The sequence below is a fragment of the Sorex araneus genome, chromosome 3, assembly GCF_027595985.1.
Source record: "Sorex araneus isolate mSorAra2 chromosome 3, mSorAra2.pri, whole genome shotgun sequence".
In the NCBI taxonomy this organism is placed as follows: domain Eukaryota; kingdom Metazoa; phylum Chordata; class Mammalia; order Eulipotyphla; family Soricidae; genus Sorex; species Sorex araneus.
Window position 1 is genome coordinate 80,379,938 of NC_073304.1, and position 27,499 is coordinate 80,407,436.

At 38.7% G+C, this 27,499-nt stretch overlaps 1 protein-coding gene across 1 annotated transcript in view; it reads right to left on the bottom strand.

The window, feature by feature from the left end:
- The window catches only part of AQR (aquarius intron-binding spliceosomal factor), a 93,527-nt gene that overhangs the window by 43,919 nt on the left and 22,109 nt on the right, over positions 1-27,499 (bottom strand). Inside the window, exons 10-19 of the mRNA XM_004609758.2 lie at positions 22,801-22,865; positions 20,232-20,348; positions 18,732-18,845; positions 16,670-16,773; positions 14,355-14,457; positions 12,445-12,565; positions 9,586-9,727; positions 5,410-5,588; positions 1,265-1,432; positions 438-607 (exon numbers count right to left, since the gene is read on the bottom strand). Coding sequence (XP_004609815.1) covers positions 438-607; positions 1,265-1,432; positions 5,410-5,588; positions 9,586-9,727; positions 12,445-12,565; positions 14,355-14,457; positions 16,670-16,773; positions 18,732-18,845; positions 20,232-20,348; positions 22,801-22,865 — 1,283 coding nt within the window. The remainder of the gene's footprint in view (positions 1-437; positions 608-1,264; positions 1,433-5,409; positions 5,589-9,585; positions 9,728-12,444; positions 12,566-14,354; positions 14,458-16,669; positions 16,774-18,731; positions 18,846-20,231; positions 20,349-22,800; positions 22,866-27,499) is intronic.

Here is a 27,499-nt window from a genome sequence, read left to right on the forward strand (position 1 = left end):
GGTATAATTTAAAAAAAAAATTTTAATGAATCACCATGAGATACAGTTATAGCTTTACAAACTTTCATGATTACACTTCAGTCATACAATGATCGAGTACCCATTCCTCCACCAGTGCCCATTATCCATCACCAATGTTCCCAGTATCCCTCCCGAAACCCCTCTCATCTGCCCCCTGCCAAGTACTGGGTATAACTGATGTTCAGTTAGTCCCTACCTGGAGAACAGGAGCACAGGAAAAGTAGGAACAAAAGTAGAGATGAAAAAAAAGTCCTTAACCTTTTATATTTAATATGTCAGGAATTTCATAAGCTGCTTAGAATCAAAATAAAGCCAATAATTATTTCTTATCTTTCACAGTATCTCTGAATTTATATTTACAACTTGAATGTTATTTGAATTATAACAGTAATTTGGTTAGACAACCCAGAATTTACCTTAAAATTATTTTCCTTTGGTTTTCTCCTCATTATTACATTGAAAGTTTCATATACATCTTCTGCTCCACTTTGTATAGTATTGGTCATATCTTGTTGATACTGATTTGGATCCAAAAACACTCTAAATGTCCTCGATTCTCCTCTAAGATTGGGTCTGGGTTCAGGTCCTGAATATGTTGAAAAAGTTCATTAAATAAAATGTTTACTTTAAAATTAAATGCTTATCCCCCTGGCATATAGTTTACTTTATCCTTTTTCACACATTTCAAAACATAGGATAATGCTTTTCCCAACTGAGAACCATTGCTGTAAAAATTCCAATCAGTAAAATTAAAGAGGAAAAAAAAGGGACAATATGTAAGAATTGAATAACTGCCTTTAGACGGTCTTTAAAACAGTAAAGTTTTAAATTAAAGTTATTTTATTAAAAATACAGTATCTAACAGATAGAAACCATACAATCTATTTCTAACACTGGGTGGTAGATATCCTAAATAAATTTTATATTCAATTCTCTCTTTTTTTTTTTTTTTTTGGCTTTTTGGGTCACACCCAGCGATGCACAGGGGTTACTCCTGGCTCTGCACTCAGGAATCACTCCTGTCAGTGCTCAGGGGACCATATGGGATGCTGGGAATTGTGCAAGGCACAATGGTGCAAGGCAAACGCCCTACCCGCTGTGCTATCACTCCAGCCCCTTTATAAACAATTCTCTATGTTGATTTAGTAGGTAAAGCAATTTCTTTAATTACCTCAAAAAAAAAAGGCAAAGAAATTTATCAGTATGGACATATTCTCTTCAAAATATGTATGATTTATCATACCATCTTCAATGACACGTCCTTTATCATCCAGCATGCCCTGGATTTCACAGCCTCTGACATAAACCAGGCCAACCTGCTCAATAAACGGTCTCCTTCGGTCAAACTTGGTGCCGTAAGGTTTTGTAGGACGCACGGTAATTAAAAAGCATACATCGTGTTTACGAAGTCCTGGTAAAACAAAGACATTTTTACTTAATCGGATGCTATTATTTTCAGTCTACTGTTGGCAAATCCTCATTTTATCTTCAGAATAAAGATATAAAAAGTACTGAAAATATCAGAGGTGATCAATGACTATATTTGCATTGTAATACAATTATGGGTTTTCCTGTAGTCTGCAATACTTAATGTTTGACGGCAATAATTAAAGTAAAAATTTCTCTTTACAGCAAAATTAGAATCCTTTATGCCATGGATACATTATTGAATAAGTCCTCCACATATGCTCCATAATACATACTTCTGATCTTTCTTGCTTTTAACAATCCTATAAGTAACCAAAAATATGGATAATATATTTTACTTCTATCACATTTAGCTAGGGACCCAGGGCTGAGATCTCCAAGCCTACTCAGATCGGGACTGGGCCTCTTTCGCCCAGATCCCTCATTTTCCAGTAGCTAGACAGCCACGCCACACAACACCCCCCCCCCCAGCCGTGTAATCCCATCAAAGGCTAACACCTAGAGACTATAAAACTAAGCTCCCAGAAGCGACATCTTATAGCCTAGTTCTCCCACTCGGAGAACCTGCCAAGCTACCAAGAGTTTCCTGCACGCATGGGAGAGCCTGGCAAGTCCCTGTGGCATATTCATATGCCAAAACCAGTAACAATGTTGGGTCTCATTCCCCTGACCCTGAAAGAGCTTCCAATGTGACACTGTTGGGAAGGATAAGTAAAGAGAGGCTTCTAAAACCTCAGGACTAGGACGAATGGAGATGTTACTGAGACCACTCGAGAAAATCAATGATCAACGGGATGATGATGATGATCACATTTAGCTAGTTTCTATGCTCAGTTTAAACTATTAGTGTCACCCCAAAAATAGCCTAATTGCATTTCATTATTTAACCCAATAATAATTCATTAAAACACATTTTTAATGGATATCCTCTGTAGATTACTGTAGTTTCAGATGGAAAATATCGAACACATTTTTATACATGAGTGATAAGAAATGAAAGATATGCCCAAATTCAGTCTCTTAGTTATCTGGCCAAATAATGAACAACTGAATTCCCATTAAAAGTAGAAGAGGCTAGCAGACAAAGGTATCAAAATGAGACCACATAGCATGAAATGTCATACCACTTAATCTTTTCTTCTTTCCTGATGCATTTTTGTTAGCCACTGTTACTATCAACCCAGTCAAATGAGTATATGGCTGAGAGTAGAGACCAAATTGGTTTGAGTTAATATAAAGTGGGATCCAAGTTTGTTGAAATAATAATTTTATTCCTCAACAAACGCTGTGCAAAGAAGCAAAAGTATAACTAGGCAACAACAAAAAGGACTAGAAGTTCTACATCTTCTGATCTGCACAACTTCTAATCATCAAACATCCAAATCTTAAGCTACTAAGTGGTCCTAAGAAGTACTTTAGTATCTCTTAATACCACTTTATGGCATAATTGAGGGATGATGAAAGAACAACATCTTATCTACTTTAAAAACACATTTATTAAAACGAGTTCAATTACCTCTCTCCTTTCAACCATTTGCATCTACTCCACCCTGGCGTGACAACCTGAGCAGAATCCAGAATTCCAGTTTTATTTAATTCCGTTTCCTTCCCTTCAAATGGGTTGATGAGGAAGCTAAAGAACTGAGCTTTATACCTCCTTGATGGGAGGAAAAGAATGTTTGACAGTACACTTGATTTACTTATTCTGGGTCTTCCCAAATAGTATCCTTGAAGGCCCAAATGATCCTTCCCTGCTCAGGCTTGATGATTCAATACTAAGGGTGAATGATGCAAAACTGCTAAGCCCAGATGGCATTAGGAGCCATTAGTACCACACTGGTGGTGCTTGGGGCCTTTAAGCTACAGCTGATAGCACTGGAGATGAAACTTGGGTCCTTGCACATGCAATGCATGCATTCTTGACACCTGAGCTATTTCTGTTGCCCTACAGTACTAAGTTTTAACTCTTAAAAACTTTTCACTTTCTGGGGACATTGGTGGTGGGAAATGTACATTAATGAAAGGACCAGTGTTGAAATGTAACCATGAGCGACTTTGTAACTGTACATCTCACTGTGGTTTAATAAAAGAAACAAAGAAAACCATTCAAAGATAGATATTTTAAATAATTTTTTAAAAATTATTCCCTTTTGACAGACAATGTTAGTTAATACTTCATTGAACTCCTCTCACTTTTGGCATTCTGACTTGGTTATTCCATCACAGATCCACACAGTGTTTGAATTTATCTGCTCCCCTGGAAAACACTTCTTTGCCACCATGTCCTACTATATAAATCACTGGTTCACAATATCCTTCTATTTCCTATTCTGACCATCCAAATTGACCCATTCTACTTTTTATTTTGCTAGAGATCTATGCTTATAAAAGGAAAGACAACAAATAAAAGGCTATGTGATGGTCTTCCCCAAAAAACAGAAAAGGGGTTAGGGTAAAACTCTGTGGGAGAGATAGCTGAGGTGTTAAGGGGCTTGCCCTACATTGTCATTATGGGTCCAGTCCCTGGCACCACTCGGTCCTCATCTAAACCCTGGAACCAGTCTCCCAAACTACACATCCTCCACCAAACCCCTCCAGGAGCACCCCCTAACCAAGTAAGTAAACTGACTAAACTTTCACCCCTTCCCCCCTAAAACTATCACATAAACTTGTTCAGTAGTCTGTTATCTACAAGTTATTATATAGGATGTTTTTATATTGCTATTTATTTAAAGGGAAGGGTACTCGCTATTGTTAGTAGTATAACTTCTGAGAGTAGCCTGTTAATTATCTATTGTGCAAATAAGTTTACCTGAGTTAATACCTTTTGATAGATAAAAGACCTTCTCTAGCAACTTAATGTCCTCCTTGAGATCCAGCAATAGGAAAGCAATGATAGTAATAACATTATCCTAGTTGTGAAACGTACCAGACTGAAACTCTTTTGAAGAATATAGGAATCACAGAAACAATCTGTCAGAGACTATATCCATTACAGTGACCATCTGTTAAACATTTGGCCAGTTTTGCTGCTGAATTCCTTGAGAATTATTTGATAATATATCACATAGTTTCTGTGGTTGTAAAAAGCTAGGGGAAAGCATTAATTTATGAAAGCTGCTAAGGGACTATCTTTTTCCTTCTGGAATGCCAAGAAGGTAAAAGGATGCAAAACTTAGGAGCTACTGTTTCTTAAATCTCTCAGTGACAGTTGGGAGAAAAATATAAAATTGCTAATTAAAAATGAGTTCATGTATCATTTCTAACACAGATGCCAATGTTTAAATTATTTGCCTTAACTTTGTAACTTGTAAGATTTGTAACTCTGAACAAATTCTGCTTCTGAATAAAATTGATTGTAACACAGAGCCCCTACCCCTAAAATATTAATAGTAACTGACACGGAAAATAATTTAATTTCTTTACAAATACTATTTATCTTTAAGAACAACTGATTTCATCGATTTTATTCTGACTTCCTCCCTTTGGTGATCTATTATCCTTTCTTTCTGAGGGAATTAGTTAGACTGCCATAAAATTCCTTTTGAGTTGATTTTCTGTCTATCTTTCTCACAAATCATATGCATGTAATTATTAGTCTTATTCTTACAGTGAAAATGATAATTCTTATTCTCTTCAATTTGGCTATTTTTATCTTTTAAAATTACCAATTTTCTCCCACTTGACATATACTCATACACTTTATATGTGGGAGTGAATTCAGGTGGGGTCGCATACAAGGCAGTGCTTTACCCGCTGGAACACTTGTCTAGCCCCTGACAATGGTCAGTTTCTACACCAAACTTCAAAGATCAAAGTCAATGAATGTTCAAAAAGATAATCTTTAGGAAAACTGTTCTCAAGCTATGGTAAGTGTAAGATAAAGTAAGATAAGCATAAGGGTATGGTAAAATAAACCAAAAGGCAAAGGAATTTTCACTTTTTGAAATACAAAATTACCTTCCCATTCATCTTTGATGTGATCTCTGACATTCAGGTTGATGGTCACGTCTGCACGCACTCGGGTTGGCCAGTTTTCGCCTATGTTGGGTTTGGCCACTTCAACTACGGTGAAAGCCACAATGGGCTGGGCCATTCGTGCCCACCCACCAAACACTACACCACCATACTCAGACTGCCTGAAAACCAAAGAAGTGGATCGTTACTAAGACAAAATTCACTCTCCCCTACATTTGGACCAGTAAATAAAAGAGCATGTATAGTCAATATTTAAGCCCTTATATTAGTAATCCTAATTTCTAAACTTGAACAAATAGAAAAATAAAATACTGTCCACACCCCTGGAAAAACTAAGGTTAAAATGACGTGCACACAAGCTGATCCATCTTTCAATGAATAAAATAATACAGCAAATTTAGTTTTATCTTACTTTCTTAACTTACCCCCTTGCATCAAAACAGGCTCAACTATTTTTCCTTATGTATTTCATGAATTTCTATAAGGTATTTTAAAAATGTTTTAGAACAGGTCAGAATTTAAAAATTTAAAAACAACTGTGCAGATACCTCCTTTAGGAAACATAATATTTAAACCATTTAAAAGATGCTGGGAGATCTAGGAGAAATAATCAAGTTAGTTGTAATAACTATAGCCACTGACATCCAAATATCCATTATTTTGTCTTATATTAGCCCATCTAGTGCTTTAGCTTTTAACATTAAGTAGTATATTTGGGAAGTCTATACTCTAAAAACTATAGCAACATGCCAAAATTGTAAAGTACTACCAAAAACATCTTTACATGTACACGTATGTATATACGTACAAAGGTTAAGTATAGATAACGGTATAAAACTGTATAATCTAATACCTAAGAACAGTAGAGATAAGGGCTAGGAGGATCATGCCATGGTTTGGAAGCAGGTCCCACATGCTAGAGGAAAAGACAGTTGGGATGGAGAAGGGACCATTAAATAAATAATGATTGGAGGGATCGCCCAGGATGGGAGGGGTCTGCTGAACGTATACCAAGGACCAAACACGATGATCTCTTAGCATCTGTACTGCAAATCATAACGCCCCAAATTAGAGAGAGAGTAAGAAGGATTGGAACTGCCACAGAAACAGGAAGTGGGGTGGGGTGGGGGTGGCGGGTGGGACACTGGGAACAATGGTGGTGGAAAATGTGCACTGGTGGAGGGATGGGTGCTCAAGCACTGTTGGACTGAAATGTAATCATGCAAGTTTGTAACTGTACTTCATGGTGAGCCAATAAAACTTCTTTAAAAAAACAAAACAGTATAGTCTAAATCAGATAGATAGTATAAACCATATGCATATATTTAAAAAATTTAATGTAAAGGCTTTGTGGCATAACAAAAAATTATAGGACTTCATTAACATCACAGAACACATACAAATTAGTGTTCTAGAATTCAATGACTTTGTTAGTGCTGAGACAATTTCTAAAAGGTATCAGCTTAGGACTGGGAAATAGCTAAAAGCACTGGAGCATGCATTTTGCGTGCAGGAAGCCTAAGTTCAGACCTCCAGCACTGTGTGGTCTCCTGGGCACTGCCAGGAGCAGCCTTTACTTATCACAACTGGGGTCACCGCCAAATACTGCTGCATAGAGCCCCGAAACCAAAATCCAAAAAGCATTACTGCATTACCTGTGTTTAAATCCTTTTTAAAAGTTTTTTTTTTTTTAATAATTCTTTCTGACAACTGCCTTTGTTGTCCACATACATACCCACAGCTCTCTAATAGCCTAGTTCTCCCTCTAGTAGAACCTGGCAAGGTACCGAGAGTATCCTGCCTGCACGGCAGAGCCTGGCAAGCTCTCCATGGCGGATTCAATATGCCAAATACAGTAACAATGCTGGGTCTCATTCCCCTCACCCTGAAAGAGCCTCCAATGCAGCACGGCTGGGAAGAACAAGTAAAGAGAGGCTGCTAAAATCTCAGGGCTAGAACATGGAGACATTACTGTGCCCACTCGAGGAAATCGATGATCAGTGGGATGACAGTGATACAGTGATAGCATAGTTCACATACTGTAAAATTTATTATAAATACACAATGACTTTTTTTTGGGGGGAGGGCACACCTGGCTTACTCATGTCTCTAGCTCAGGAATCGTCCCTGGCAGTGCTTGGGGGACCGTATACAGTGCTGGGCAATCAAACCCAGCTGGCCATGTGTAAAGAAAGCATCTTCTTACCTGCTATACTACTTTTGGGGTCCCAATGTACAATGTATTTTTTTTAATCAGAAAATATGGAAGAGAAAGAAATCCAGTCCGCATATAGACCTAATCATATTTAACAGTTTTAAATGATAGGCAGTTCTGAATAAAATCTCAGAAAAATTCATTATCTCAAGTGTGAATAAAATAGTTTCAGAAAATAAAATTCCCAGACCCCAGAAGTAATTATATCAAGTAAACAAGCTTTTTCTTTTATTAATTGACCATAAAATCTCTAAGCATTTTTGCTTTACTTGGCACTTAAGCAAAATATAAGTGAATTCTATGTTTCCAAAAGGATGAACTGGTACTTAATAAATGCCCAGTTTGTAAAAGGGCAAAGTTAGGTCCAGAATTTGTGCATGTAGACACAAGGTAATCAGAAATTTTAAGGGAGCTTTTTAATCAAGCACTCCCCCGGGGTCCAAACAATGGGCAACAATTTCAGCAAAGCTGTGGGCAGGGATGATCAGCCAGTGGGTATACAAATCTCACAGTGCTCGCCTGCCTACTGACTCAACTGATTATTAAGTCAAAAATACTTCATGTTGTGTTCTATAGTCTCACCCAGAATAACTTTTCACATAATAATTAATTAAAAAATAGAACTATGAAATAAAATATAGAAGTAAAAAAAATAGATCATAATCACAGTGTCCATGCTGCCCTCTGTAATTAACAAGGAGAGAAGCCTAGAGGATACCTGAATCGATTCTTATTCAAAAGAATTTATAAAAAATGTAGTCTAATTGTATGCACATGCATGGAATGACAACAATTCATTTTATGGAACTAGCTTTACTCATTTATAATCACCTCTGGTATACAATATTTTCATCAATTTCAAACTTAAAATGAAGGGCCTTTACCCAGTCAGTCATGTTTTTTATTTTTAACTTATTTTTGTTTTTTTGGTCATATCCAGCAATGCTCAGGCATTACTCCTGGCTCTGCACTCAGGGAATACTCCTAGTGGTGCTTGGGGAACTATATAGGATGTTGAGAATTGAACCCGGGTCTGGTGCATGCAAGGCAAGCACCCTAGTGGCTGTACTATCTCTCCAGCCCCCCAGTCAGTCATGTTTAAAAGGCAAAACTAGCGGTTAGAGCTATACTATAGTCGGTAAGGAGCTTGCCTTGCACATGGCTGGCCCGAGTTCAATCCCTAATATCTCTTATGGCCCCCCAACCACTGCCCGGGGTAATCCCTGAGTGCAGAGCCAGGAGTAACCCCCGAGCATCACCAGGTGTCACCCCAAAATAAAACAAAAAGATAAAACTGACCTTTACAAATCTCAAAACATGGAGATACCAATGTGCAGGAACTAGAATAAAAATCCTTCTTAGTTAAAGGAATTCCAGGCATGATTAGCAGGGAGTTGAGTTTAATAGTTCCTTAAAAAAGAATTACTCAATTGTCCCTAAAAATAAATGCTCATAATTTGTCTGTTGTAGGCAACTACAGACTGAAGGCCAGTGTTCTACTCAGTCTATGCAATGTTCGCCAACAACCCTCATCTTTGAGTCCTTTGGAAAGGCTGATTAAGACCCAGTGGCAACAGCATCAAGAGCAGTTGGGCAGTAAAATTCCTCTTTACCATAAGCTTCTGTCAGGATGTAAATTGACAGAAGCTTATTACTTTCATTAATATCTAACCCACTCCCTTCCACACTTCTCCTTCAACGGTGATCTCTTATCCCCCATCCTCTAGCTCCAATCCCAATTGCTCAGAGACCTATTTTTATATGTTAACACATTTTGATAAGGCTAAGGCATATCAAAAATATTTTCTCAAAGAGTCAATAGCCTGTATCTAGGAGGGTCCTCAATGCCAAAGTATATCATTCTTCAATAAACCGAGTTTTCTGACACAAGTGGATCTGTACTGTTTGCCTCTCTTCATTACAAGTGGAACCAATTTACTAACCATGGCTTCATTCTGCTGACACTGTCCTCGATGTCCTGTCTAATTTCATAAGTTGATTCTAAGCGGAAGAGATTGAAGTTCCTTAGGAGGTAATCATGAAGAGTCAAAAACTGCAAATTCAACTTGGGAAGAGCAAGACACCCTGGGGGAAAAAAAGTCCAATTTTGAATATTTATTTTTATCAGATATCTGCTTTATGTATTACAAAAAGGCACTATAAATTTGGTATGAATCTAACTAAATGACCTAACCGTAGCACACAGTATTTGATAAGGTCTTAATTGTATTTTCACAAAGATGGAAACCAATTTAACAAGTGGCAATTGCGTTGGGAATGAAGGATGAGTTCTGTTAATATATATAACTTGAATATCAATAATTTATGTATCAACGGTACTTCTAAAATGTATTTGAAGATACTTTAAAGTAAGTCTTGGGGGGCTGGAGTGATAGCACAGTGGGTAAGGGTTTGCCTTGCATGTGGCCGACCTGGCTTAGATTCCCAGCATCCCATATGATTCCCTGAGCACTGCCAGGAGAAATTCCTGAGTGCAGAGCCAGGAGTAACCCCTAAACATCACCGGGTGAGATCCCCCCCCCAAAAAAAAAGTAAGTCTTGGGCAGGGGACATTGCTCCCAGGCTGGAGAACATGCTTTGCATGTGGGAGTCCCAGGCTCAATCCTCAGCAACTCGGGAGTAGCTCCTGAGCACTGCTAGGCTTACACAAACAAACAAAAAAATACAATCTCAAATAGTAAAAAAAATTATTTATTTACCACCAAATTTATATTTGACAAGTCCTGTAATAAATAATGTTACCATTTAGGTTTACCTAGCCCATGATAACATGTAGTAAGACAACTAACTTGGTATATTACACTGCAGCAGAAATCTTTAACGATCACTTTGCTGTTCCAAAAATCAGTGTATTTACTACACTTTAAAAATAAGGCATTGATTATGCTTTTCCTGGAGTCACTCTGTTCTGTCTATAATAAAATGTTATTTTTTATCTCCTCTCGTATTTACTAAAGTAAAAACAGACCTAAAGGGAAGAAACCATTTTATAATCCTCGCTCAATGAAGAAATCTAGGTGTTAAGCAGCAATGCTTCATTTTTTATCATAAAGAGATGTAGAGAAACACAGTGATGCACCACCAAGAACTTTGTCTCACCAAGTGCACCACACAAGAGCCTTGTTACACCATGAGCTGTCAATCAAAAAAATGTAGAGTCGGGAGAAATGTAGAGCCACTTGTCTTACATATGACCAAGAGGATTCGACCCCATTTGGTCCAGAATCAGAAGTAAGTACTAAGCAGCGCAGGGTGCAATTTTTTAATTAAAAAAAAAAATGTAGATGGGAAACTACAGATCAACAACTAAACTTCTTAAACAGACCAGAAAGGAAGGGAGACACAGAGAGAGTAGTTCTATAGTAAGATATATTTCAAAAATGTACCAAACTACAGTCTGTAGAGGCGGACATATGGGAGATCAACTATGAAGAAGTACAAGTTAGTAAGTGCTATTAAGGCTGGGAATAGTTACTTTTGGATGAGGGAGGCACTAGTAGGAGACACACAAGAAGATGCTAGGACAGTTGACCAGTGTCGTTCCCTTGATAATAATGAGCTAAGATTTACTTCATTTTAGATGGTTCTCTATATGTGAATATTTTATAAGAAAAGGGTTGGTAAGTTTAACCTTTTATAAAAAATTTCTTTACAATTCTTATGCTATATACTATTAGATATCTATTCAAAGTTCACACTTCTTGTCTCTCCTGGGGAGCTACAAGCAATCTACTCAATTATGCAGTATTAGCTTTGACCTCTGTCTATTTTAAAGCAGCAGATATTGAGTCAGACAAAGTGCCATCCAAGGTCAGCGGAGAACAAAGGCAAGACAGAACCAGTTGTCCATCTGACACCATTTGACAACCAAATGTTGCTCTCAAATGTTTCCCTTCTATAAAAGTACAAGGACTTAAATTTTTTAAATAACTCCTTTCCACTTCAGTAGAAATTTAGCAAATAATAGGAATGAAAAAAAGTGAAAAATTATACTAAGAAAAACATTTTGAACTGAGTCAAAATCAGGAAATAATACCAAAGGTACCCAAAATAGTAGCAAATATAACATTAATTGGTATGAATAATGTTATATTACTATTTAAATATAAACATAACTTCGTTTTACTAAAAGACAAACTATTGGGGCTGGAATGATAATACTGCAAGTAAGGAGCTTGGCTTGCATACAGCTGACAAGGTTTTGATCCCCAGCACCCCATTCGGTCCCCTAAACCTCTCCAGGAGTGATGCCTGAGCTCAGAGTCAGGAGTAAGACCCGAGTAAGATCACACTACCAGGTGTGATCCAAAAACAAACAAATCAATCAATCAAAGGTATTAAGAATATTTCCCACTCCTACTCTCAAAAGGCTTTGAAAAATAAGCACTACCAAAGCTGTTACAGTGACACAATGAGAGTTATAATTTCTGTATTACTAGGTCTCCTTAACACAGCCTCATTATATTATGGTCATAGGTCTTACAGGGAGATATATCTATACACATGTGAAAAGCCACGGTTAAATTTAATAAAATTCCTTAATGCGATGTGTACAATTCTGAAACAAAAGAATTCATTTAATTCATAAATTAGAAGGTTATTTTAATGTGTAGATTAAATAGAATTCAACTGTATATGACAAATTATAAATTAAGGAATTAAAAATATTTCCCACCCCCTACTCTCAAAAGGTTTTGAAAAATGAAAGCACTACCAAACAAAGCTGTTAGAGTGATGCAATGAGAGACAGATGTTAGTCCTGAATTCTAAATGTCTTATACCTTCTCCAGAATAGTACTCAGTCGGGACAATATTTTCATCCCATATGATTTTCTCAGTTGGATATAAAGGCATCTGGTTTAACTGCTGAATTTGAGAAATTCGACGTTCATGACGGGATACCTAAAAGAAACAGGTCCATGCCAAAGTCAGAAACATTTTTCTACATCAATGCAATTTATGAAGAAAGTCCCTACAAAGCGCACAATGTCAAGTTTCATCTTTGAGTTACCACAGTAATTAAAATTTTTTTCCCACTTTCTTCAAAACTCAGAACTGAAAGAGGAACCAAACATGAGGGATTTTGGAACCGAGCGATCTGAGTTCAACTCCAAATACTTTTATTTAGGAGTTATGTAAAAGCCGGGTGACTGATTAGTGCCCTTTTCAGTTAAGCCCTGATTCTAGGTACAGTTTCCATTCTGGGAGCTGGAGTCATAGTACAGTGAGTAGGGCACTTGTGTTGCATATTGCTGACAAGGTTTGATCCCTAGTACACCACATGGTCCCCAGAACATGGCCGGGAGTGATCCCTGAGAGCACGGAGCCAGGAGTCAGCCCTAAGTACCACTGGGTGTGGCCAAAAAAACCCCCCACAGAAAGAAAAAAGAAACAGTTTCCATTCTGATACAAACTAGCTAAATAATCTCTGGAAAGTTTATTAATCTGCTGGCCTCTCTGCTTTGTCAAAGAAGCATTGAACTTGATGACCTACACTAAGTACCCTTCTGCAGTTAATGTCTCAAAATAGAAATAAATTTGCTACTTAATTACAGACATTAAAACAGCGATACATATGAAAAATGTATCACAATCTTTTCTATAAAGAAAGCATTACTTTATGGAAGAAGGTATGTGATATTACCCAAACAATATACATATTTCAACTTTATGAAAGAAGGAAATGGAAACATTCCTGCAATATAAGTCTTCAACATTATTTTATCAGCCACAGCTATTTCAGTTTTAAGGGTGAAGTTTCAGTTATAAGATCCAAAAGGCACTATTAATTTTATACATAATTCTATTTCCATTAGAAAGATTCCAGGGGTGGGGGGTGGGCGGGAGAGGGAAGGAATACTCATTTCTTTCTATAGTAAGGATTTATTGTTAATCCTCAAAACCTGACTTAATGAGATATTTTTACACTGACGGAAAATAGGACAAGGAATTTTTAGAAAGTACATGTAGTCAGATACAAGGAAAATGGATTTGTAAGAAGAAAGGCAAAGATGATGATGATGCAAATATATAAAGGTCATACAAGTAAATATATCAACTGTAAATATTTTTCATACTTTAATTAATTAAAAACTCTTCCCAAGGATTTCTTCCAAATGGCACTTAAACACCTGTCACCAGGCTGAAAACACCACTACAAACAGCTTTCTGCACTACCCTCAAAGCAAGCAGAGACCATCTTCCGGTTGACAATAGAGAACTGTATTTTTCACAATATACTAAAAGCAACAGCTTGGACTATATATAAATCACTAAACAGTGCAAAACATGCTTCTGTATGTGTATAAACTGTATATAGGTAAAAAGATTATATGAGATAGGAAAAACTACTCAGTCTTGTAACAACTGGAGAGAGAGAGAGAGAGAGAGAGAGAGAGAGAGAGAGAGAGAGAGAGAGAAAGAGAGAGAGAGAGAGAGAGAGAGAGAGAGAGAGAGAGAGAGAGAGAGAGAGAGAGAGAGAGAGAGAGAGAGAAAAGAACTGAAAAAAGAAATCCAAGAAATGAGGGGGAGGAAAATCTGACAAAGTCAAATGACAGAATTCTAAAACAGGTAGGAACTAGCTAACAAATCATTAATCCAGAAAAATAATCTGTACATGTTGATATCTTTCACAATGATTCAAAAGGGGGAAGGAAACTGCATGCAAAATTCACAGACAATTGGTATTTACCAGCAATTCTAGGAGAAATTTCTTATCAAAAGTCGTATCTTCATTTTTAGGGAGCGTGGGTAACAAGCAGAGGTATGATGCCACCTGGTGGAGTGTATTTGAACTGCAAAATAAAGAGGAGGCAGCTCAGAATTTTGTTCTTTAAACACCTTAAGTGGCTCAAAGTGTTTTTAGCTAGCTCTAATCCTATCAAAGCAAACACAGTAAGACAGCAATGAAAGTTAAACCCCTACTATATGGTTCTCAAAATGTGTTCTAGAAACCTCACGAGGCCCCTAGATCTTTTCAAGCAATATGACTGTTAAGATGATGTTATTCTGCACCCCCACTCCCTATTCCTTCCCCCCTCCCTCCCCTCATCCCCAACACACACCCATTGACTTTTTGTTTCTACAGTGAAAAGGCAAAGCAATGGCTGGGTGGCTGGGGGAACCACTAGCATGAATCAAGACAGCAGCAGCAAGTAGTGCTAAGGTGTCACAGCACTGCACGCGGACAGTTTGCGTCCCTGACCCCGACACAGGGAGGTTAGTGTTCAAAGTCAGCTTCATAAGGACATTCAATATCTTGTGATAACATATCCATTTACTTTATTTCCCTTCTCTTTTCTTTTGCCATTTTTATTGAGCCACTGTGATTTGCTTAAGTAGTATGCACTAAACATAATTTCCCCCGAGAACTGAGAACAATGAGGACATGCCTAAGCATCGTGGGTAAAGTTATAAGGTGGAGAAGGGCTAAAGAATTGTACCACCTCTCTTCAAATCCTGTTACTAAACCACTGTATCACGTAAACAAAGTGGTCATCAACGACTGTGTGCTTCAATATGGTTCTACATTTCCATGAAAGTTTTGAAGACTATACTATTTATATACTTAGGAGTATCTATAACAAAATTTTTTTTAAATTTGATTTTTATTATTTTTTAAAAGTATATGAGCAGGTAAGTGCCAGAGAATATTATTTTTTTCATAAATACTAAATATGAAATAAATTTCATAAATACATATAATGCATATATATTTGTATTATGCCTATAAGTAAATAATGGGATACCAGCTTTACGAGATTTTTCTTTTCTCTCTTTCTCTATTTTATTTTATATTATTGGTGGGGGGGTTGGGTGGCACATCTGGTGGTGCTCAGGGCTTACTCCTTGTTCAGGAATTCAAGGGTCACTCCTGGTGCAGAGTGGGGGACCATATGGTGGTACCAAGGATCAAACCCGGGTCCACTGCATGCAAGTTAAGTGCCCTACCTGCTGCACTATCTCTCTGGCCCCACCAACTTTATGTTCTAATTGAAGAAAAATTTACTATCTAGGAAAACATAAGTTATGAGAAATACAGAATTTACCAAAATCAGAAAAGATGGATGATAATATTTAGATAATTCAAAAATGTCATATATAAAACCAGTGATAATATGAGGTAAGGCACTTGCCTGGAGGTCAAATGCCCCCCTCAGCACCACCAGAGGCCACTCCTAAGCACAGAGACAGAAATAGCCCCTAAGCTCTGCCAGGGGTTGCCAGAAAACCAAAAACTACAAGATAACCAAATTCTCTCTTTTTTTCTTTTTTGGTCACACCCAGAGATGCTCAGGGGTTACTCCTGGTTCTGGCTCAGGAATAACTCCTGGCAGTGCTTGGGGGAACATATGGGATGCCAGGGATTGAGCCCGGGTCAGTCGCGTGCAAGTACAGCCCTACCCACTGTACTATCACTCTAACCCGAAAATAACAAATTTTTTTTTAATTGGATCATTGTGAGATACAGTTACAAAGTTTTCATGTTTGAGTTTCAGTCATATAATGATCGAACACCCATCCCTCCACCAGTGCACATCCTACAGCACCAATGTCCCCAGTACACTCCCCCCTTTCAACCCTCCCCTGACCTCCGTGGCAATTTCCCAGACTCTCTCTCTACTTTGGGGCATTATGGTTTGCAATACAGATACTCAGAGGTCATGTTTGGTCCTTTATCTACTTTCAGCACACATCCGCCATCCCGAACGATTCCTCCAACCATCATTGACTTAGTGATCCCTTCTCTATTCCAGCTGCCTTCTCCCCCAGCTCATGAGACAGGCTTCCAGCTATCGGGCAATATTCCTGGCCCTTGTGTCTACTGTCCTTGGGTGTCAGTCTCATATTATGTAAGATAACTAAATTCTAGACACAGCTTTGTCCAGATGTCAATAAGGTGATTCAACAAATAATACTACCTAAATTAAAAAAAAAAAAATTCTAGTCCAGAGAAAAAATTCAGGGAAAAAATAGGAAAGTAAGTTTTCCGGTGTATTGTCTTACCTAAGAGGTCCAAAGAACTTGACCAAGGATTCCCGAGTATCTACTTCTGCCACATTTGAGAGGGCAAAGTCATAAAGTTCAGGAAAATGTGCAAAAGCAGCTCTCTACAAAAGAACAGCACAAATAAATAAACAAATAAAAATTAAAAAAAGAACAACCATAATCAGTAATATCTACAAATACAACCAACTACAAGCTATGTACTATATGGTGGAAACAGTTTTTTAAAAACAAAAAATTGTTCGTTTTTTAAATTTCTAAGGTTTTGTTTTCACTATACATAAAAATTGTCATAGGCTCGCTCTACAAGTTTGTGTTCTCCCTTGCACACGTATCTCACTTGTTTGTGTCTATGTTTCTATGCTCCCTGTGTTCTATCTCGAATACATTTCCCTTCTTTCTCTCCTCTCACATCCTCCTAAATAAATTTCAATAAAAATATATATTAAAAAAAAGGCATAAGGGTATGTCTCAGTGGTCAGGGAAAGGGAGGAAAACAAAACATTTTAAACTCTTCCCTGGCATATAGCTGAGCTGGGTTTAACCCCGGCACTGCATACTGTTCTCTAAGTTGGTCAGGACCGATCCCTGAACCCAGAGCCAGAAGGAGGTCTTGAGCACCGCTGGTGTGGTCCAAAAACAAATAAAGCAAAAAACCACTCAAAACAAACCTTCAAAAACTAGAATGGCATCATGGCAATTTAGTAAGCCATATGAGATACCCCTAGTCTTCCTTAAAGCCCAGAGGCACAAAGAAGATGCAGACGTTTTTGTGTGCCCCAAAGCAGAAGACACAAAAGGGAACCAAGGTTGTGCGTCAGCCTGCTGGGGGGATCACTCAAGGCAAAGGAAGCCTGAGAGAAGCCTGGGCTCAAGTAAATGAGGAGCAGTCAGCAACCATGAGAGCCTGAGCACTATCCCCAAGACTGGGATCTTGCCCCTGGGAAACAGTCAAGTGCTCTGTATGCCTGAGCATAGACACATACACACAAGCCTTGTCACTCTGACAGCAGGAGCAGGACAAACACTATTGCTGGGGCTGGAGAGATAATACAGAGGGTAGGCTCTGGGCTTGCACGCGACCAACCCAGTTTCAAGCTCCAGCATCCCACAGGCTCCCCTCCAAGCCTCGTCAGGAGTGGTCCCTGAGCACAGAGCCAGGAGAAAGGAGTCAGGGGTGAGGCCTGTGCACTGCTGTGTGTGGCCCCAAAACAAAACTGGAGAATAGGGGCCGGAGCGATAGCACAGCGGGTAGGGCGTTTGCCTTGCACGCGGCCGACCCGGGTTCGATCCCCGGCATCCCATATGGTTCCCCAAGCACCGCCAGGAGTAGTTCCTGAGTGCAAAGCCAGGAGTAACCCCTGAGCATCGCTGGGTGTGACCCAAAAAGCAAAAAAAAAAAAAAAAAAAAACTGGAGAATAAAAAAAAAAAGATAAGAATTTAAATTAAAAAAGTAAAAGCTACTTTCTACACCAGGGTAAACAGAGGCTCAAGGGAGTGATGAGATTAGTAGCAGAAAACAAAGATATTTTCTTTTGCAAATTTAAGCTCCATTTTTACTTTAAGAGCATGCAAAATGTTTGCACATACTTTGTCAAGTTGAAATATGAAATTTTCATAAACTGGTAAGTAAATGTAGTTAACTAGTATTTCTGAGTAACAAACAGTAGTTTATTAGGTTAAGAACAATGAAAGAAAGCTAATTTGTTAAAGAATTTATCAGAATTAAATTTAAATTTTATCAAAAATTTCAAAGTTCAAGATAAGAACACTATTAAATCATTACCTCTTTCTGTACAGTCTACAAAACCTAAACTAAAATAGGGCCTAAGCTTATGTTTAGTCTCCCTCCCACCCTCTTTCCCCCTCTTCTTTTCTTTTATCCTTCCCCTTCCTCCCTTCATTCCTCCTTCTCTCCTCCCTTTCTTCCTTCTTTCTCTCTCTCCCTTCCTTACTTTGAGGTGCCAGGGATTGAACTCCAGCCTCAAACATACAAGAGAAGTGCTCTTATGGTATAGCCACCTCCCTAGTTCAGTACCCAGTTTTCCATGTTTCAATTACCTGTAAAGAAGTAATTCTATCATAGTGAATTGTGGTCATCTCATTCTCTGTCAGAGCATTTCCAGTCTGGTCATTAATCTCAAAACCAGTATAGAATTTAAGCATGTCCAAAAGCTGAAAGAATATATTTCAATTAACAGATACACAAAATTAAAGAAAAAAAAAGACCAAAAATATGAACACACACCACTAAAAATAGTATGAGTCCACATATCCTCTTAAAGGTGCTAAAAATTTTTGAAATGGAAACACCCAATAAGCATTTCACAACAGAACTCAGTTTATGTGAAAATTAAGTATGTGCCTCATAAATAATTAAATGTATTTCATATACCATGACCTACATTTACAGACAACTTAAGAGATATGGTCTAATCAAAGCAAACACAACAGCTTAATGAAGAAGAAAACAGATTTAGCTATGTAACTACAAATTCCTAAAACTATTCCACCGGAGGACTCCTGAGGTCTTTTACTTAAATCGCTTACATAGAAGTTTCTGAACAGGGGTTTCAGAATTCCTGGTGGAAATACTCTTCTCAACATGCGGCTCCTATTAGGGAAACACAGCCGTCTGGGGAAAGCTAAGCTGTTTACTTATTCCCCCCAGCAGTTTCATGGTCACAAACGCTTTCTGTGGCTTAGTTACTGCTGCTAATGAAGGCCTGGTTCCCTTGCGGCAGCAGTCTCAACAAAACCAAATCTCTGGCACATCACTCAAAATCAAATCTATGGCACATCAGAAAGGATTTTAGTATTTTTTAATATGTGAGGCAAATAGTAAGGAAGTTTAGTGAGGGCATGAGAAAAAAGTGAATACTTACACAGAGATTAAAATATACTTCAAAAATTTGTAAATAATTAAAAACTGCGTTTCTGTGATCTCATTGGAAGGCAAGTGTTGGAAGACATTATTTTTTTTCTGGATATTACAGGAAACAGAAACACTATGCTTCCTCTTCACAATCAATGCAGCAAATGATGTTTCATTTTCTTTTCTACTCAAGGCAGCAGACTGTGTATTTATGTGTGTGAACACACACATATACATACATATACATATACGTACATACATACACATACACATATATGTATTACTTCCATACTACCAACTCTCTGCTTACAATATCAAGGATAGTTCTGGTATTAAAGATAGTTTTCCTAAAATTAATACTCATAATCTATTATATTCCGATCATTACTGGCATCAGCTCAAAATGTATAGACAGGTAGGGCCAAATCATAACTAAGTTCAATATCACAATCACATATAATTAACATTTATACTATATAATGACTTGAGTCTAGCTCACCATGTATCCATTCAATTTGTATACTGATTAAATTTTAGAAGGACTAATTAAAAATCTACATCATTTAATTCAGTATTTAGTAAAAATTACTTTATGCCATGCTTTGGCACTTCCTTTGCCACTGTCCAGACAAGAAAAGGAAAATTTAGAAACGAATACACAAAATATATTCACATATTTTGCTCACCTGGGAGAAAAGATGGCCATCCTCTTCCCTATGAACGAGATTGGAAAGGTAACAGTGAACCAAAAGATGGGAGTCATCTAGGATGGTATTAAACCAGCGTCTTGTGGGGAGTAGGGCCTAGAAAAAATAATCACCACAGCAATAAGTCTGCACATACTCTCTAAGCTAGAGATGAAGTCTGTAAGTATTTGATTCAGAAGTGATAATCATACACAAAGGACACTCCAGGCTCCCCAAAGTCACTGTACAAAGCAAAGGATCTGGTCCATGTTATAAATAAACTCAGTGGCAATGTTTCCATAAAACCCAGCACTGGAAGACAACTTTGATGTTCTAGAAGTCTTCAACCAAGGTTCTTAACATGTACTGCACATAGGTCTTCAAAATGGTATTGCTTTAAGAGAAAAGGGGACAAGGAACTCAAAGTGGAACTAACTTTACTACTTTCTCTTCCCTCCAAGATAGGAGAGCAATGACGAAACACTGTGACAATCTGCAAACCACCAAACTAATGTCCTCCTTTATTTTACTGAAGAGGTGACCGTGATTCTTAGAAGTTAGAATAGTTACTGGCAGAATTTGAATGACGATTTCATAAATGACTTAGTTTAATACAATAAACCTCATGCCAAGGGAAAATAAAAACCTTTCTCTCCAGATAAGAACAAGATTTTTATTTTCAATTTCCTAAGAAAAGAAATATAGTATAAACTACATCACCTCTGCCCTTTGAACTCTGCACCTGAACTTATCATCAAAATATTATATCTAGTAACAGTAATGAGGTCTTCAGAATCTTAATTTTTAAAGTAGGCAACAGCAGCTACATCAATTTTTTCTATCAGTAATTTTAGAAACATTTAAACAAGTGGGATGATTAAAATCTTGTCCAGGGGCTAGAACAATAGCACAGTGGGTAGGGTGTTTGCCTTGCATGCGGCCAACCCGGGTTAGATTCCCAGCATCCCATATGGTCTCCTGAGCACTGCCAGGAGTAATTCCTGAGTACAGAGCCAGGAGTAACCTCTGTGCATTGCCAGGTGTGACCCAAAAAGAAGAAAAAAAATCTTGTCCACTAACCCAAGACACTATTGAACACTCTGAGGCAGTGGATGGGGGTAACAGAGAGAGTACAGCAGTTAAGATGCTTGCCTTACATAACAACTGGGCTCATTCCCCTGCACCACGTGTGGTTCCCTGCCCACCGCCATTCCTGTGATTCCTGATCACAGAGTAAGCCCTAAGCATTGCTGAGTATAGCCTCATTCCCCTCCTCCACTGTCCCCTCCCCACTCCCTACCCCTAAAACTATGAAGAAGATGAGGACATTGCTCATGGGTAGAGTACTTGCTTTGAATATGTAAAGCACTGCTTGTTAAAAAACAAACAACTCTATCTGGGGGTATCAAAACAATAGAAATCAAACTGCCATTGCTAAACAGATGTTTAAAAATGTTACCAAGTATTTTTATACTATTAGCAGCCCATGAGGAATGGGGAAATTTAACTAAAACCTTTAGGGACCAATTGCTTTTGACATCCTTTTTCTATGGGACATCTCGAAATAGCACAAACTAAGGCCAATTTAAGGCGACAGATATTTAAGGGCTCAAGGATGTGACTTAGTGGGTATGGTGGCGCCAATAGGTCAACCTGTACCTGCGGGGCGAGTGCATCAGCAGTCTGCTGGGCCACCCAAGCAGAGCCCCAGCAGCCACTTGCTTCCACAATCCAAAACTGCTGCCATATTTTCGACCTGACTCCACCGTCTCAGGATGGCCCTCACCAAGATATAATCTGCTGAAAATTCTGGTATGCGGGTTTGTGACTGAAACCTTCTGGCTTTCTCGGGTTTGGGATGGGCTACCTCCCCACACCTCCCTGTGCTTCTGAAGGAAGCCTCGGCAATTACATCCACACCCCAAAGCTGCCACCCAATTGAAAAGCTACTCCAGCCTTACTGTCACAATAAAAATACTGAATGGCCTGAACAAACACGAGGACCTCTTGGCACCTGTATTGCAAACCATAATGCATGAAAGGAAAAGGAGAGAGAGAACAAAAAGGAAAGTGCCTCCATAGAGGAAGGCTGGGGGTAGGGGATTGGGGGTTGAGAGGTGGTGGCGGGGAAATGGGGACATTGGTGGTGCAAAATGCACACTGGTGGAGGGATGGCTGCTGGATCACTGTATGACTGAAATCCAATTATGAACAGTTTTATAATGGTCTATCTCATGGATATCCAATTAAAAAGAACAATTTTTTAAAGTAATGTGGAGCTCATCCCTAATTCAATCAGCTTAATCAATGGCTAATAAATAGCAGTACTCCTACATTAAAAAACAAACAAAAAGATGTGATTTAATGGTAGAGCACAGGCCTTGCGTGCCTGAGGCCCTGTATTTGATACCCAGCACCACCCCACAATACCAGGCATGACCCTCCGCAGCAAAAGGCAACCGCTGGCACTTGAATAAGTTCAACCCAGAACACCACCACAATAAAAATATTTCATACACATGAATCATATGCTTCACTTTAGTCCCCTAATGGCCAGCACATTTCTTACCTCTAGATCAATCATGAGTTCAATGAATCTTTCACAGTAATGAACCTTGTCCATAGTGACAGACTCTAGACAGAAGAGAAAAAAACATGATAGAACTTTTTCACTTGGGTCAGTCTTTGCGCTATATATTGACTTCAGCAGTTGTTGAGTTCTTGAAATACTCATTTTCCTATTATTCATCAGGATAGAATTGATTCAAAATCAGAATTTCTTACTTACATTTGAGAGAAAAAAAAGCAGACTTCATATTTAGGCTCTATAAATATGGGAAAATGAAACACCTAACTTGGCTTCTAAAATACTTTTAGAAACACATTTGATAAATCAGATCTGCAAAGGACTTTTTAATGTGTTCCTCTAAAAAAAAAAATCTATACTGACCAACTAGATTTTGAAAATTACTTGGAAACACCGAGAGTATCCTGCCTGCACGGCAGAGCCTGGTAGGCTACCTGTGGCGTATTTGATATGCCAAAATCAGTAACAACAAGTCTTACAATGGAGACGTTACTGGTGCCCGCTCAAGTAAATCGATGATCAACGGGTCGACAGTGCTACGGTGCTACTTGGAAACACAAAAACTGGGAAGGCAATTTTCGATCAGTTCTTGCTTCATACTAAACTCCCCAAACTTCCCCATCTAGATACATGGGTGCATATCTTCACAGACCAGGATGGAAAATGAGTGCGAGGGCGTGGAGGACGGCTCAGAGACTGGCAAATGTGAGGCCTGGCCTTTGCAAGTTTGATCCCTAGGGGCATCCACAAGCACCAAGGGCAACCCCAGCAGCTTTACTATTTGGGGGCCCTGGCGCCAAGACAGTATGTGATTTCCTAAGCTCCACAGCCAGGTTTGCATCAGCATGCTAAGGTATGCGATTCCCAGCAAATTCTATACTGATAAATTCTTCAAGGAAGTGGCCAGGAGTGTGGACCCCCATCCCCACCCCACCCAGTAAGCACAGCTGTGAGCACCATGAGACCCGCAACAAGCTCTGAAAGCAAGACTCCGTGTGAGCACCAGAACTAGAAGTATGCGCCCCCAAGTGAGGACCATGGCTGAGGGTGTGAATGCTGCCTCAGAGGGTGACTCAGCAGGCAGAAAAACCCTGCATGTGTGTGCTGACGGCCCCGCCCACCACTGTAATAATGAAAAGGGAAAAACAAAAAAAGGTGGGAAGGAGATCTACCAATAAATGAAGAATCGTTTTTATGATCTTTCTCCGACTATAAATGTTGTGTTTTGATATGTCAGTAACACAGAGCAATAAAATACAAATATGTTATGTCTGGCCACACCCAGAGGTACCCAGGGATCACTCCAGGCCTTGCTCAAGGGACTCAAGTGCCAGGGATAAAACCTCGCCCTCCGCATGCAAAGCATGTGCTTCAGTCCTTTGAGCCATCTCCCCAGCCCAGCAATGTTTAAACCACTATCTAACTTCATGCTATCCATTAACTATTTCAAAAATATATTTATTTTGGTTTTTAAGTAAACTTGTGGACACGTCGCCCCCTCAGAGCATAAGTTTTGTTCCTCCCCTCCCCCAGCCCCCAACTGCAGGAAATGGCCTACCATTTTATCAGTAACAGTCACCAGTAAAAGTCAAGGTTGTTTCTCCATTTAAAAAAATTAACAACCAGTGTACAGTCACTGCAACACTGTTCATATGGCCCAAAGCTGACAATAACCCAAGTGTGAACTGGTGTATAGAACTGAGCTTAACAACAGTGAGGGGACAGGGTGAAAAGTATTGACAGAGGGGATGGGAGGGAGGGGTGCTGGAATGCTGCATGCTTGAAACCCTATCTTTAACAGAGAATTATATATCACAGCACCTAAATTTTTAAAAAATAAGGGGCTGGAGTGGTAGCACAGAGGGTAGGGCATTTGCCTTGCACGTGGCTGACCCAGGTTCAATCCCCAGCATCCCATATGGTCCCCTCCCAAGCACTGCCAGGAGTAATTCCTGAGTGCAGAGCCAGGAGTAACCCCTGGGCATCGCAGGGTGTGACCACCAAACAAAAATATAAAAATTTTTTGAATAAAATAAGTAAGAGAACTCCAGGACCTTACTGCTATTTTGTCTAAGGACTCCCAACAGTGTCTTATCCCATGTCAGGCCGACAGAAGGCCCTCAATTTTTTTTCAAAAAATTCACTACTATGTAGCATACAAGAAAATGAAAGGCTTTATGTGATGAGAAGAAATGTGACTATATCAGGGCCGGAGTGATAGCACAGCGGGTAGGGCGTTTGCCTTGCACGCGGCCGACCCGGGTTCAATTCCCGGCATCCCATATGGTCCCCAAGCACTGCCAGGAGTAATTCCTGAGTGCAAAGCCAGGAGTAACCCCTGAGCATCACTGGGTGTGACCCCCCAAAAAAAAAAGAAATGTGACTATATCATGACCAATATTTGGAAATATTAACTGGAACTTGTCCAAAATCTGAACACTAAAATAATAGAAATATGAAGTTTAATAGCTAGAAAAGATCATAAAAGTACACATCTATTCTAGGCCTTCATGTTCCAAATGAAAAAATTACCTAATAAGTAGTAACTGATTAGAATTAGATTTAGGTTTTCTCAGATGTATGTTTAGGTAATGTAGCTATTAAACTAGATAATTTAGGAAGAAACTTTTAGTTATTTTTTACAGTTTTTTTTTTTTTACAGTCAATCACTATAATTAAAGGAGCAACTTTTAAATGAAATCTATCCAACCAAACCAGTCCCCTGCTAATATTTTTTTCCTTCTAACAAGTTATTTTTGTCCAAAATGTTAAAAGTGAGCACACATGTTTTCTTGCATCTTTACATATAGTTTGAGAAAATTACCAGCAACAAAAACCTATTTAGAATTAGAACAAAATGCTCTACTTCTTTTTTTTTTTTTTTTGCTTTTTGGGTCACACCCAGCGATGCTCAGGGTTACTCTTGGCTTTGCACTCAGGAACTACTCCTGGCGGTGCTTGGGGGACCATATGGGATGCCGGGGATCGAACCCGGGTCGGCCGCGTGCAAGGCAAACACCCTGCCCGCTGTGCTATCGCTCCGGCCCCAAAATGCTCTACTTCTGATCAGGGCTTTATAAACTTTTTCCACTTGTGATCCCTACTTACTTGAAAAATGCAACTTGGGTGAGTGTAGCCAGAAATACCTGGGGTGGCTACATGACTAGGTTTTTTGTTTTTTGTCTTTTGAGGTTTTTTTTTTTGGCTTCTTAGTTCATACCAGGCAATTCTCAGGCTCTGCACTCAGGAATTACTCCCGGCAGTGCTGGGAGGCCACATGGGATGCTGGGGGTTGAATCTGGGTTGGCTGCATGCAAAGCAAATGCCACAGCACTGTACTATCGCTCTGGTCCCACATGACTGGTTTTGAATTAATCTTTGGTCTTTGTACCTTCAGGAACCTTTTATTGTTGCCAAATTTTTCTCAACCTCCACATTGTTACACAATCAAATGTGGAACTAGGCTCAAGATGTAAGCCTACATGCTTCTATGATGAGATGGCTTTCTAGGGCCTACTGTCAGAGCTGAAACCCCCTCATTCCAATTTCAAATATCAATATATTCTCATTATTTGTTTCAGTGGGTTGTGTTTTCGCTTCTTTCTCCTAACAGTAGTCCTGGCATCTGTGATAATACTATGCATATTTCCTTCACAACAGGTAAGTGTTCCTTTTAATGACCTTATAAAATATAAAAGCCTTATTTTTCAAACTTCTTTTGTTTCCTTCTTTTGTTTATGGATTTTATACAATCCATAAACATATTTTTGTTTGATTTTGTTTGAGGGTGTCACACCTTGTGGTGCTCAGGACTGATTCCCATCTCTGCACTTGGGGATCACTCCTGGTAGGGCTCAGTGGACCTATGAGCGCCCGGGATAGATCTGGGCCAGATGCGTGCAAGGGAAGTGCCCTCCCTACCCACTGTACTATCTCTCCAGCCCTCACAATCCATACATCCTCTCCAAACTGGTACTTTTCATCATCTTGTTGGCGCCCTGGCTAGTGAGTTAAAACATTTTGATTAAAGCTTAATGTCAATCTAGGAAATTTTGTTAAGTTATAATCTGTAAACAAAAGTACTCAGACTATTGTAAAGGCTGTTCAAAAACATTGCAAGTTTTGCTCTTTGCTTTTGTTGACTGTGTGTATTATTTTTGGTTTGGGGGGTTATACTGGTAAGCTCAGGGGTTACTATTCCCTGTTGAGTGCATGCACTCCAGCCCCCTAGTCTACTCTGGCCCCTGTGACCTATTTTTGAAAGTTTTCTAAATGACCAGATAAACATTCTGAAGTCAGATATTCAATTTTTATGACTGTATTACAGAAATTTGTAGTTCTAAGCACACATATTACCATTTGTGCCTAATCCTTACCCAAAAAACCTGAGTCTTTTTTTTCTTTGTTTAAGCTACTTAACTGAAAGATTTAAATGTACTACAATTAAAAATTTAGTTTAGAAACATATGACAAAACTTTTTCATAATTTTTCTGGTATGAGAAATATGTCCTAAATAGAATCGGTTAATTTCTATGCCTCAATGAATTATAGGTATGATTTTTCAGTTGTAACATATTACTTGGAGGATCAACACTTTATATGTGATTATAAATAACCTTTTTTTTCCATATTTTTCAACCTATGATATTCAAATTTTTTCAGAAGTTGGAAGCTATGGTA